General features: G+C 41.9%; 1 protein-coding gene across 4 annotated transcripts in view; it reads right to left on the bottom strand.

The window, feature by feature from the left end:
* The window catches only part of LOC146964074 (connector enhancer of kinase suppressor of ras 3-like), a 47755-nt gene that overhangs the window by 8317 nt on the left and 26244 nt on the right, over positions 1-13194 (bottom strand). For 2 of the 4 annotated variants that reach the window (XM_085768234.1, XM_085768236.1), the window contains 9 exons: positions 12983-13129; positions 11399-11523; positions 10659-10846; positions 10463-10549; positions 9777-10027; positions 7584-7621; positions 5751-5793; positions 635-688; positions 89-128 (listed from right to left, as the gene is read on the bottom strand). In XM_085768234.1, coding sequence (XP_085624360.1) covers positions 89-128; positions 635-688; positions 5751-5793; positions 7584-7621; positions 9777-10027; positions 10463-10549; positions 10659-10846; positions 11399-11523; positions 12983-13129 — 973 coding nt within the window. Of the gene's footprint in view, positions 1-88; positions 129-634; positions 689-1429; positions 1517-2510; positions 2618-5750; positions 5794-7583; positions 7622-9776; positions 10028-10462; positions 10550-10658; positions 10847-11398; positions 11524-12982; positions 13130-13194 lie in introns of those variants that run through there. The other 2 variants (XM_085768237.1, XM_085768238.1) reach the window with 2 other exon arrangements.

The following is a 13194-nucleotide window of genomic DNA, read 5'->3' as shown; positions in this document are numbered from 1 at the left end:
CAGGCACTCACTCACACACACACATACACACACACACACACACATATAGATACATACATACAGACAAAGCAACAGGATGACAACTTACCTCCTCGACTCTTCTTTTTGGACTTGTGTCGGAGGGAGACCTTTGGGAGCAGGGCAGAGGACAACGTGAGGTCAGAGAGTGACAGGCAGAAGAGAAGAACACATGAGCAGTTTCAGACCCTAGAGCTGAGACGAAGAGGCTGGAACATCCTGTTTCTCACACTAAGTGTCACATGCGTTTGCTCTGCTGTTCTCTCTTTTTCGCTACTGACACACACATTGACACACACCTACCTTCTCTCTAACATCCTCATCTGTCGCTTGACTTTCAGGCTTGTCACATTTTTAGTCCATTGTGAATTACGTTTAGCGTTAAAAAAAGGAAAAAAGAAAAAGAAAAACCGTATGACAAGCTCTTCTGCTGATGTATGAAACCTCGTTGGCATTAATATATTTCACTTTATCATCATAAAAAATAGCAGAAGCAGAAGTACTTCCACCAGTGGAAGGAGTGCAAAGTTTCTGTTTCATTAACATGAGTCAACATCTGACTTTGAAATGAATGTCATAGTGTAAAAAAAAACAAAAAAACAGAATAAATACTTACTGGGTTGTAGTCATCCGCAGCCATAGATGGAGACACTGATATGGGGAAAGCAGCCTGTTGAAATAAAGCAGAAGATACAACTTATTCACAGAACAGGTGTGTGGGTTGTCAGCGCACCACAGAGAAATGGGCTGAAATGTGTTTTTTTCATGTGTGACAAGAGGAAGTGACATCACGGGCAGACAGTGGAGAAAACCTTCTTCTTAATTTGTTTTTTTTCCCAACTTGTGTGAAATAATATAAATATGATTTGAAAGCAGGTAGAAAAATTTGAATTTCTCTGACTGAAGTGGAAGATGAGGCTGAAATAAAGGTTTTTAACACTAAAAAATGAATAATGATGAACAGCAGTGACTCACAGCTGAAATATCACCATCAGCAATTTCATATAGTCTTCATATGACGCATATAGCCTTCATTTAAAACACAGTGGGATCTGAGGCCATGTTCCCATTCCCAAATTGATCTCATTGGACTGTTGGAGCCCAATGTATCTCAATGAGTTTGATATGATTCTGCTGCTGTCACCACACCTAAAAGAATACCTTGTTAGCAGCACATGTGGAACAAAAGCAGACAGCAGTGAAACATTTTAGAATCCTAAATGAACCATGACACAAAAGGAGTTGAGAAATCTAAGTTGCCATTATTGACTAACTTCCTCTGTGAACTGCGAGTTCCTTATTTGAAAAGTGACAAAGCTGCCAGAGACAATGTCACATTTTTAGCAAATATTCAACCACCAAGAAAAAGCTTCTCATGATACACTACAACAAAATAAAGATATTATCTCACAGAAAAGTAGTCTCTACCATCCATTACAGCTCTTTGTGGATTAGAGGTAGAAGAAAGAGTCTGCTCTTCATAAAACCTTGATGTTACACCTTAGTCAGACTGAGAACTACACTAACAAAAAAAAAAAACTCAGGAAATGTAACAGCACAGGTGGTGGTCGGGTCACAGGGTCCTGGGTTCAAGTCCTGCTGCAGTTGTTCACATTCAATCACTCACCATAAACTCAATCTACAAGCATTCTCAATGAAAACAAGAAGATGGATGGAGTCGTACCTGGTTCTGTAAAAAAACAGATTCCCTGCTAGTCCACACACCTTAGTCGAGTATCCTTTGTGATTCTGAAAGCTCTCACAATGACAGCACAGGGCTCTTATCTGTGTGAAACCCTGTATGTTGTGTGTCTGTGTGTGTCTGTCGCAATTACATCTTATTCCGGATGTCTGAATGAACTGGCTGCGTGTGGAAGCTACATGTTGATCACCACAGAAACCACCGCAGAAGCATTATGGTGATGGAGCCTGTGTCTTAGGTAACTATAACTTCCTGCTTCTTTTTTTTTTTTTCCTCCAGACTTTGACAGCAAAGACAAAATTTAATGTTACTTCTGAAGATGCAAAACAAATCAATGTTTCAATAAACAAATCTATAGATTTACATGTGAGATTTAAACAAAAAGCATGTCCACTTGTCTAGCTGTTTGTGCAGCTGGCAGACATACATGTGCCAACCACAGTTTATCAGTATATCATCTGTGTACGTGTTTCCAAAACACAATGAAGACACAGTAGCTCTTCAGAGAGATGGGAAATGTTAAGTTGCTTGGATACAAAAAACATAAAACAAATAAACTCTAATCCCCACAGCAACAATGTATCTTAAAAACTTAAATGTATGCAAAAGAGGCGATATCATTTAGCCTACACAAGTAGCTACAACTTTATTATGGGAGTGAACAACTCCTTTAAAATATCAATCAGCCGCGGCCTGTATCCTCTGTAGCTGAGCTGAACAAACAACTAGGCTACGACAAAAATACTTTTCTATTATCTCAACAGAAATACACGAGGGTACTGTAGCCTACCGTCCACCACGACCTCAACGTTTGAAGTTTGGCCCGAAAGCTCTGCTCAAAGTCTGACCAAACCTTAGCGAGCATGTCGACCACAGACAATGAGGAAAGAGGGGGCGGCTGGTTGGTTTCAGGTGAGCTCAGGACCTGTTTGGGTGTAGCCCCCCTTTGTTTAGCTCAAAGACGGTATCAGCTCACACACACTCAGACTGAAGTTACAAAACACTATGTACGATTTTTTTCTTTCTGTTTGTCTAATATAGCTATGACATTTGTAATATTTTGCACCTTGGCAGGCTAATAATCAGACGAAATGAAGAGTTTCTCTCAGAAAACATTCGCAGTTGCCACACGCGGCCACTAGGTGTCGCCAAGTCCCTTCAGTGTAAAAACCAGAAGAACCACTGGGAAAAGTCGACATTCAGGTGAAAGGGAAAGCAAGTGCAATAAAGAAAAAAAAGAGTTTTTGTTTTAATCTGTAAAAAAAAAAAAGTTTTGTGTGTGTGTGTGTGTGTTTTATGATGCATCTGAACTCAGTCTGATCTAATAAGGCCATTTAAAAAATCTGAAGAGTAGCTAACAATGGGTGCCCCTTCATCAACATAGGAGGTCAGAACCAGACTGGACAAGTTCATAAATGTTTTTTCCTGTTATTTCTTTGAGGAATTTTTAATAAACAAATATGGCTTCCTTCAGCAAGAAGGAGAAAAACAAGTGTTTCATGTTACAGGGTCCACTCGTAGTTCAGGGAGGCTGTGGCCTGGCTATCAACACCCTTAGCTGTCACAGCGGTGAGCTGGGGTCGTAGCCATAACATCAGTGCTCGGGCTGCAGCAGTGTGGAGATGGTGTTTGGATGTTCTGGTCTGAGTCTGTCTGTGTCAGGATGGTGGTGAACCAGTAGACACATTCCTCCGTCCTGCGTTATTATAGTCTCCATTTCATTTTGACTTAAATAGACCGGGGCCTCTTCTCTCTTTCCACTTGCTATTGTCCTGCAGAGAGTGGTCTGAAAAGTGGTCTGAAGTGACCATGAAGAGACCCCCCCCTCCCCCTTTATATCTTTCACATTCTCACACCATAGTTTCCTCTATGCTTGCCCTCCCATTTGTCACTCTATCTGTCACATCCGTCGCAAGGAACTTCCTTGTGTTATGCCCAAATCCCTCAAGAGCTTCATCCTGAAACGTTTCAATTAAATGTGATGAATTAAGTAAAACATTTCAACACAATTCACACTCTTCTCACTTCTGTGTAGAGGGGAAAAAAGCCTCAGCATGCCACTATAGGCTGATTTAAAGGGGCATTTCGTCGAGGGCGAGTTTCGGTGGAAGTGAGGTAATATTGCATGCGACTCATGTCAAAAGGCCTGAAGGATTCACGGGAATGCAGATTGGTCACACCATTGTAGCGCTCAGTCTCCCATCATGATCCATGCTGAGAATTGTCATGGCACTTAGCTAATGTTCTCCCCCCTCCCACCCAGGAACTGTGTGTGTGTGAGTGTGAGGAGGAGAAATGAGAGAGGGGGGACACAGAGTGGCTATTATTTAGCAGGGGAATCTCACACAGTGTAAAGGGGGAAGGGTGCAGGGCTGGAAATGATATCAGATTCTGGCTTGCTCAGTCTGATGGAGCTGCGTGTCTTCCCTCTGCTGTAGGTGGTAACTGCCCAGTCGCCCCCTCTGCTGATCACCACCTCAGTTTAGCTCTCACTACATGTGCACGCTGGATCATATTATAGCTCTAAATACAGTATTGAGAGCGGCAGTAAATGAGGATGTGGTTTTTGCTCTGTGTTCTGTTATGTGCACATATAGAGAAGGGAAAGTGGCAAAGAACAAAAACAATGAAATCTGCACGTGTTCCACCTTCTGTGCTGCTACATAAACGCTGACAGCAAGGTCAAGGTTTTCTTATTTGGTGGGACAACAAGTCGTCATTGGACCATAAATCTGTGCAAATGCGATATGCTCACTCCCCGCTGTTGACAATGCACCTAATCCATCTGACCCTTTAGAAGGTGGATGAGTGGGGCGTGCCACTGAGGGATTGACATTAACTCATATGGCCTGTGTGCGTGCATATGTGTGTGTGTATGCAAAGACACAAAAACCAGTCCTTAGTTTACCCCTGTGGTGATTGCATTTCCACATCGCTAATAGGTGCCGGATCAATTTCCCCCTAGCAGCACATTCAATGAGGAACAAGATTCTACAGTCAGCCATGCTAGCAGCTCTGTGAGGCAGAGTGTCCTACTCAACGCTAACACCTACTTGCTAATACGCTCAGAGCAATTATGCAAACATGTTAAATGTTAACTACTCAGTTTAACATGTTTGTCATCTTGGTTTATTGGGTTTGCATGTCAACAATTATTAATACTGGTAAGCACTTGAAACACTGCGCCTTATGGCTATTTAGCCACACTCTCATCTTAACTTATCTTATTGGTAATGATAATAAATCAAGATTCAAAAAGACACTCATGAAAGGTGTCATACATAAAAGTTTTTATCCTATTTGTTGTAGTAATTATAAGGGATTGTTGTTGATAATGTATATTTTTGTAGTTTGACCTAATTGTTCGACTATTCTGGCTGTTTTGTGATTTAAAGTTGTTTGTTTTTAAACAGACTAACTCAACTTGAAACTCTGTGCAAATAAAAATTGTAACCTAATGATAGTCCACAATAATTTACTGTTTACCAAATTTCATGATAATACACCAGTAATTAGTTGTTAGGCAATTTCACTCAAATCCCCAACAGTCAAAGTCACCATGATAGAGAGGAATGGTTATGGAATCCTTGAGTGCTGTCTGGATGTCTGTTCAAAATATTATGTATAATTGGTGAGATACTCTGGTCTGGAAAAGAGGTGGACTGACTGACAGACATGCATTACCATCCACAGAACCATGCTGCTAGTGTGGCTAAAAAAGAAGATGGTGTAGACTCAGATGTGTGTGTGTGTGTGTGTGTGTGTGTGTGTGTGTGTGTGTGTGTGTGTGTGTGTGTGTGTGTGTGTGTGAAGTTGTGCATGTTGTCATATGTCACTGTGAAATGTAATGGGCCTGTAGCTGAGGCTTTCGGTTTCACCACCTCCTGCCAAGGCTGAGGCCAGTGACATTCCTCACATTGCACAGTGTTTGTATCAAACTCACACACATACACACTGTACACACACACACACTGAGTGACTGCATACGGTTAATTTCTAAGTCAGTTAAGTCTGATAGATAGATACTCACTGCTTGAGAGAAGGACCAGGATCGTATATGTGGCTGATTATACCTGGAAGAACAGAGTAGATTGCAGATGGTTTAAGACAACCCAGAGTCATGTTGTCCTGTACACTACTTTATATCAGATAAGAGTCTCTCTTGAAATTTTCCAACACATACTTACTGCCTCCCAGCCCATTCATAACCATTCATTATGTTTATCTATATTCAAATCTAGCTTACTTTGATTTGACGTGAACAAAACAGATCCCTTGATGACTGTTTAAGGCCGGCATTTACTTGCTGTGCCAGTGGTAGCGATGATACATTTGGCAACCAGCCCTAGCAGCAGGGGCCGACAAGAAGCTTGTTCCTGATGCTCAAAATACTTGATCTACCTCAGCCAGGCCTCACCCTGCAATTTCACAAATGAAAATTGTCTCTGGCTAGTTCTTCCTGTCTTTGGGATTGCTGACATGTCTTGTGTTCTCCTCCTCCCGTCTGTCATCCATAAATTTTCACTGCGTTGTCACCTCTTTAAATTACTACTTGTGCTAAAGGTTGCATTGATTATCATTTCACAACTTCAAATTCTTGGGTTGATGTGTTAACTTCTACCTACCACTTAGACAGAGTGACTCCCACATTTTTCTTTGTTTGTTATGATAAGCATTTTAGAAATGGAATTGACACACCATCACATGTTATGCTTTGTCATCAGGAACCTGGTTTGTTTTTACACATTAGCGGGGCAAAATTAAGATGACACTTGATTAAATCTACCGTCAATCAAAATCTCATGCTCAAATCCCGCCCCCCCAAACAATGAGTCAACTGCTTATCTGCCAGATTTACTATAGCATCTTTCTATATATTCTACATGTGAGTAATATGTTTTGATTGAGCGTGCAAAAAAAAACAAAAAAAACGGATGTGATGCGCTTGTGTGCGGCTCTTAGAATAGAACCGCAAGGAGGGTGGGGGGGGGGCATTATTGTGCAAGGCGTTTAGTCATTGATCATGGTGTTAATGTGACGAGTCACACATCCTCAGGCCCTACATCCAAGACCAGAGGAAGTACCGGTACATCTGTTCCAGGGATGGAGCAGCAAACCTCGGTTGTCGTCATGCTTCGCAGTGGGATGGAGTTATTTATGGTGGTAAAACGCAGAACTATCAGGATTTGTCATAACAGTGACATTTCTAAAGATGAAGGTGTCTCGGGGTGGTGGGTGGCAAAGTCCGGATGCATATGAGAAATAATGATGTCAGAAATAGAAATGTATCGGCCTGTATAAAAATAAAGATCTGAACTGATTTAGTATTCAAAGCTGTGACAAGTCAGTTTTCAACTTTTCAGAAGGAGTTTGGTCTGGAAATGTCTTCATATTCAGTACTTTAAGTACTTTATTGGGCCTCAACTAGAAAAGCAAATAACAACAAGCATGTTTAATGTCTGCAACAGTTATATTTTGATTCTTTCCTCTAATTATGTAAGTGAATTTAATATGCTATAATTACGTTTTCTTTCTCCAACCCTTTTCTGGGTTCACATCATACTTGGATGATAAAAAACTATTGTTATTGTTACTATTGTTACCTTAAAGCTGTTGCTAACTCATCCTGCCCTGTATGTATCCAGCCTGGCTGTCTGTAGCGGATTTTCCCTGATCATAAAAGCAGCTCACCCACTGACCCTGCACACTGTGGCTTGTTTTAAAGAGATTCCACAGCTTGCTGTCACTCCCTGTAAAAAAAATCAGACCCACCCTGTTCTTATGTCTCCCATCTGACCTGTACACTATGAAACAGTGTGTTTGTGTGTGTGGGAGGGAGAGAAAGAGAGATGGAGGAACTCACCGGTTGAGGAAGTCACTGCTAGAGTGCCACTCAGGTCCCTGTGATACATAAAGATCTATGTGTTAACGCATGTCGGAGAGGAAGTCTTTCTGCTGGTCTTGTTTAGTCTTTTTTGCTCATTGCCAACATCCAACAAATGATTTTATGTGGTGGTAGATCTGAAATGTTAACTGCACAACTGCAGCAGGCAACTAGGTTTGACACATTTAGAACAAAACAATCATCACGTTCATAAATCTGTGACTGGGATTTGTGATAAATTAGCAATGAAACTATTCCACATGCACAGGCTACCAATAATTCAACATATCATTCCTGTGCAGGCGTAACATGTTAGTGGTTAGCAAACTGAGCAGTGGGTTAAACAGAGTGCAGGTAGTACTTAAGCAGACCACAGGTTTTCAGAAAGTGCAAATTAGTGAGGACCGCAGGCGACTATAGCTTGGCAAGCTTGGGCAGAGCAAGGCATGGGGAAGAAGAGGTGGAGAAGAGATAAGACAAGAGAAGAGGCCCATCTCCATCAGTAAACTCATGCACAGTGAAACCATGGCGAAGGGAAAAAAAAGAAAAGGTGAGCACGGTGGATCGTTGTTGGTAGCGGTCAGATCTTCAGCACTGACGAAGATGACGGGAGGTGTTGGTCGTCTCCCGGCAAACGCTTCTTCAAATCAATGAAAATGGCAAAAGGCTGTCAGGCATAGTAATCCTAACCTCACATTTCAATTCTTAAAGGACAACATATGTGCAGGAATAAGGTCCCCTGACGGAAAACCTGCTCTGACCATATGGTCCCCCAGCTGGAATTTTAAAGTTCATCAAAGAGGTAAGTCATTACATAACCATCACCATCTGAGACACAGTGAAAAAAAGGTAACTTGACATCAGCTATCCCATTTCAGTGCAAGCTTAAAAAGAAAACAGAAGCAGGGTTCACCTCAAAAGGTCAAAGCAGGTTAGAAACACAGCCGGCTCCAGCACTCAGTCCAAGACTGGAAGTTATTAACTAAAGCTGCCCATCAATTAAAACCGGAATAACAGTTGAGCACATATAGTTTTCAAAAGAGAAATCATTATCCCACATGCTAAATTAGAGTTACACTTTGAGCAGTAAGTCCACACCCAATGTTAAAATGAAGACAATACAAAAGATCACTGAAATAACTGCAATTTTTAATAAACGCTATTCAAATCTTACAAAAGGCAGATAAAGCAACAACAGACACTTCTTCCCTGTATTGTTTTAAATAATACTGTCATTCTGTCTCTTGTGAAGTCTGGTCTTTCCGTAGCATGTGCTAATAGAAGGCCATTTGACCTGTGTTTCCTACAGGATTGGTTCAAAAACACTGGCTTTATAAAACCAGTTATTACTGTCAACCAGCTGTATATATAGGCCCCTTTAGGTGGGTAATTGCAGAGTTAACTGTGCATAGCTTTAAAACCAGCACAAATACTGTATTTGCTAGAGACAAGATAAAAAAGATCCTTTTGCCAACCAAAATAGCACAGTCAACTGCATCTCTCTGAAGTATATGCATAGCTTACAAGAGGCAACTGTTGGCAGAAGGTAATGTAACTAGCTGATCACAAAAGTTTAGTTTGATAAAGAGAAAAAAAAACATGTATAGTAAAAGCACAGTTTCACTAACAAAATATGCTGTTTGTTTCACTTAGTTTTATTTTTTTTTATAACTTATTTATTGCAAATAAATCAGAGTAAGCAAATAACTGAAATGATATCAGGCAAGTTTTCTGAAATCTTAAATAATGGTACCAGAGAGCATTTGAACTGAAACATAACATAACTTAATATGTACAGAGGAGTTCAGAGACAGCACAAAAAGGCTTAAAGTGTCCTAAACCTGAACAAATGTATCTTCTTGAGGCAGAGAGGGGCCTTGTAGTCAGAGACAAAGAGGATTGTGGGCAGTGTTAAAGGGGTGATGACATAATGTAGTGAGTACTACAAGAAGCAAGTTTGGTTGAGGAGTAGTAGTTGGTAGTAGTAGTAACGCCAGGGAAATATGGAGTTTGGGGAAACAGGAGTGTGAGAAAAGCCCGAAGCTGCCAAAAAAACAGCTGGACGTTAAAAATCAAAGGCACTGAGGAAGGACACAAGACAGGAACAGGAAGCCCCGGACAGGAAGCGCATCATCAGTGAGTCAATAGCTTAAGCCGCGTGATCCAACTGACCAGTAGTGAGCGTTCTGCTGTTGTGCGCTTGGAGGCGGGGGCTATTGGGGTCTTCTTCGTGTCCTCCTGGTACGGGATGGTAGCGCTGTTGTGGAGGTCTGAGTTGGAGTAGTACCGGCTGCCCCGGATGTGGTCCACTCGGACGAGGTGGCGTTCCCCCGCAGGCCTGTAGGGCGGGGACACTGAGGGGACTTCCTCCGCGATGGTGGGGATCCTCTCGTTGCTCAGGTATCTGTACAGGAGGTCTTCACCTAAAACAGAGACGAAAAAGGAAGTTAACGAGTGCACTGTACTAGGGATCGACCAATATGTTTTTTTCAAGGCCGATACCAATACCGATTATTAATAATCAAGAAGAGCGATAACTAATATTTAGAACCACTATTCACTGGCAGTTAAAATGAAAAATTAGAATAACACACCTGGGATTAGACTGAATACAGTATATTGGTTTATTCTTGTCTGTACATTGTTAAAATCTGTGATAAAAAAGACCTTAAAATTCAGGCAGAGAGACGGCTGCATTAGAGCCATAGGAGCGTGTTTTTTCATTTTATCAGTTATCGGTGAAAAAAGTGCAGAATATCGGCCGATAATATCAACCATGCCGTTAATCGGTCTATCCCTATACTACACAGACAGTGTTCTTATCACAACACAGATGATGTCAGCATGTGTGTACGTACCTTTCCTTCCCTGTGCCCAGGGCTTGGCGTAGGGATCTATCACTCCAATGCAAGTATCTGCTGGCATGGACAGAGGCCGAGGCTTTCCTATGAGGAAGAGTAATTACTATCAATGAATGATGTTAATTCAAGGATGCATTTATTCGATATCTATCAGTGGAATATTCATGAGACACACTGATAAGAAAATACTGACCACGTGAAGGCTTGTGCTCTCTCATTCTGGGCTGGATCACGTTGGCCGTGATGGGACAGCCGGTGCTCAGCTTGTCATAATCTGCGATGGTGCAGCGTCTCCTGCTCTCCTGGTCCAGAAAGGAGTTGGGTGATTCAGAGCCCTTTGGTCTTTTGCTAATGCTGGACAAGGAGTCTGTTCTCATCTCTCTGCAGAGAGAAACAAACACTGAGTCATTTATCAAAGCACAGCATGCCAATTTAAAATATGAAAAAGAATATCAGGATTAATGTCATGTTACTAGCTTTGGTGTAATTCTAATGAAATAAATAGGACAAAACTGCACACTTCTTTTAAGATTATCATTTTCTCTAGATTTTTCAGTGAAGTGGTCACGTTCTGTCAACATCCTGGAGGTGGAGGATGAAGGAGCCGTTGCATAAGGACTATGATGGGAATGGTGGGAGCAGAGTGGGCAAGCAGAACAGAAAGTGGAGTGGGAGGGGAAAGAACTAAGGCGATCACGGGCCCAGGGCACACTCATTATCCACAAGCCTCAGAGGCATGGGCGAGGAGTTGTGGCAAAAGTCGATTTGATCGATTACTGCGGGGTGGAAGTCACCCTCCATCATTCTTGCTGGTCGTCATTTTTCCAAGTTCTTTCCTGGCTTCTATCTAATGCTTTGACTCACACAATTCAACCTGTTGAATGAGACTGTATCTGCTTTGATAAGCTCTTCAAATGAAATGGGACGACTCACCGTGGGGTGTACGGCATAGGAGGGGGAGGGGGGATGTACAAGTCCAGGATAGCCGGCTTCTCTTTTTTGGTTGTTCCGTTAGCTGAGCCGCAGGGAGACTGGGCTCTGATCAAGGAGGAGTTGTTCTGGAAAAGACAGCATCATCAGTCAAAGTCAAAATGTTCAACACCATAAAGAATCAGTGATAGACATCCAAGTTCTGCTTATGAATATTGATTAAATACATGAGTTTACTGTCAAGAGCAAATTAAAAAAAAGAAAAAAAAGTTCTTGCTTTCTGTTTCCTACAGTTTGTGTTTTTTAAATACAGACTAAATATGATGAATAGGAGGAGTTCACCAGAAGTGGTGAGACATTTGAGTGCTTGAGTGCGTCTCCCCGAGTATAAACCTTCATGTTTGAGGTACGGAAAGACTGTAAGTGAAATCCAAAATAGCCTGTGAGACATGCACTTAAAACTACACTCTTTTACCACAGTTATGTTTCCAGCACTCAACAGCATCGTGCCCTTGACTCAGTGGACCACTCTTCATCCCTGTCTCCTTCTCATCAGACCAAAATGATACATCCAGTAGATGTGATATATTAATGATAAGCGAAACATCTGATCCGTGATCTGATGAATCGGTGCCCCCTTCGCCTTTTTTCCAAATAACTCCCGTGTGTACAAATTATATAGTATTACAAAGCCAGTGCCATTCAATGTTGAATCACGGTGTGTGATTTGTCTCTGTTTTGCCTTCTGGGGTGTTATTATCACAGATAAACCTAGATGGTTAACTCTGATACCCCTGTCTACTTGTTAAAACAAGATGCTGGTGGACATGTTGACATTGGCCACCTTTCAGCTGAGAGCCTCTTTGTTGTTGTTGAGAAACCCACTCTTATCTGATATCTTCTCATCTTTCTCTCTGTGGCTATAAAACTAAAAACAGGCTACGCATGATAAGACAATGCCAGAGCCTGAATTTTGTCAGTCTAAGCTTACAAAGATCTTATTGTCTCCCCGTCAAACGGGGGACTCAGGTGCGGAGACATGGTTAAAAGCTGAGCCAAGCCCTAATGTGTTCACATGAGGCGGGACAGCAAATTGGATTACAGACACATAACCTTATTAGCACAATATTTATCAGCCACCTCTGGGTCTTTGTTGAACAATAGACATTTGGGGTGTTTTTTTTGTTTGATAACAGCTACGCAGACACAACATGAATGGACAATGCAAAGTCCTATTGTCTCCTGTGGATGACTTCTAATTAACCAGATACAATCTAAACCAGACTCCAAAACTATGAGCTGGCAGCGTTATCTCCCAGACCGACTGACATCACGAGACTCTTTTTGTTTGTTTGCCTCTGGTGGCTGCTCGTGACGGAACAGACTCAACGTTGTGCTCGATATAGCCGGCAGCACTTTCAGGGTGGCTCCGTGACACTTGTCTAAACTTGCAGCTTTGCAACCAACTCCCTAAAAATCAGATAATTGGTTGACAATGACACAGGCCTTTGTTGACGTTCAAGGACAAAAAGAGCAAGTGTGTGTGTGCTTGTGTGTCTGTGTGTGTGTATATATATGTATATATACCTGAGGTACTGGAGGCTTCCAGCGCATGTTCTTGAGAGGGGCGGGGGTGAAACCTGTTGTGCCTGTGGGCCTCTTCTTGAGGAGGAGGACCACACCTTTGGGGTCCTCCCTCAGTTTGATAACCAGGTTTTTCAGCTGCCAGCCCACCTGGTTAACAGGATGTGAACAATTAAAGTAATTATAATTATACAACAATGTACTGAATGTGATCT

Source organism: Trachurus japonicus, chromosome 22 (assembly GCF_045865225.1).
Source record: "Trachurus japonicus isolate A0001 chromosome 22, Traja_1.0".
NCBI classification, from domain to species: Eukaryota; Metazoa; Chordata; class Actinopteri; order Carangiformes; family Carangidae; genus Trachurus; species Trachurus japonicus.
Note: the sequence above shows the minus strand (reverse complement) of the source record. Positions and strands in the feature narration are given on the sequence as shown.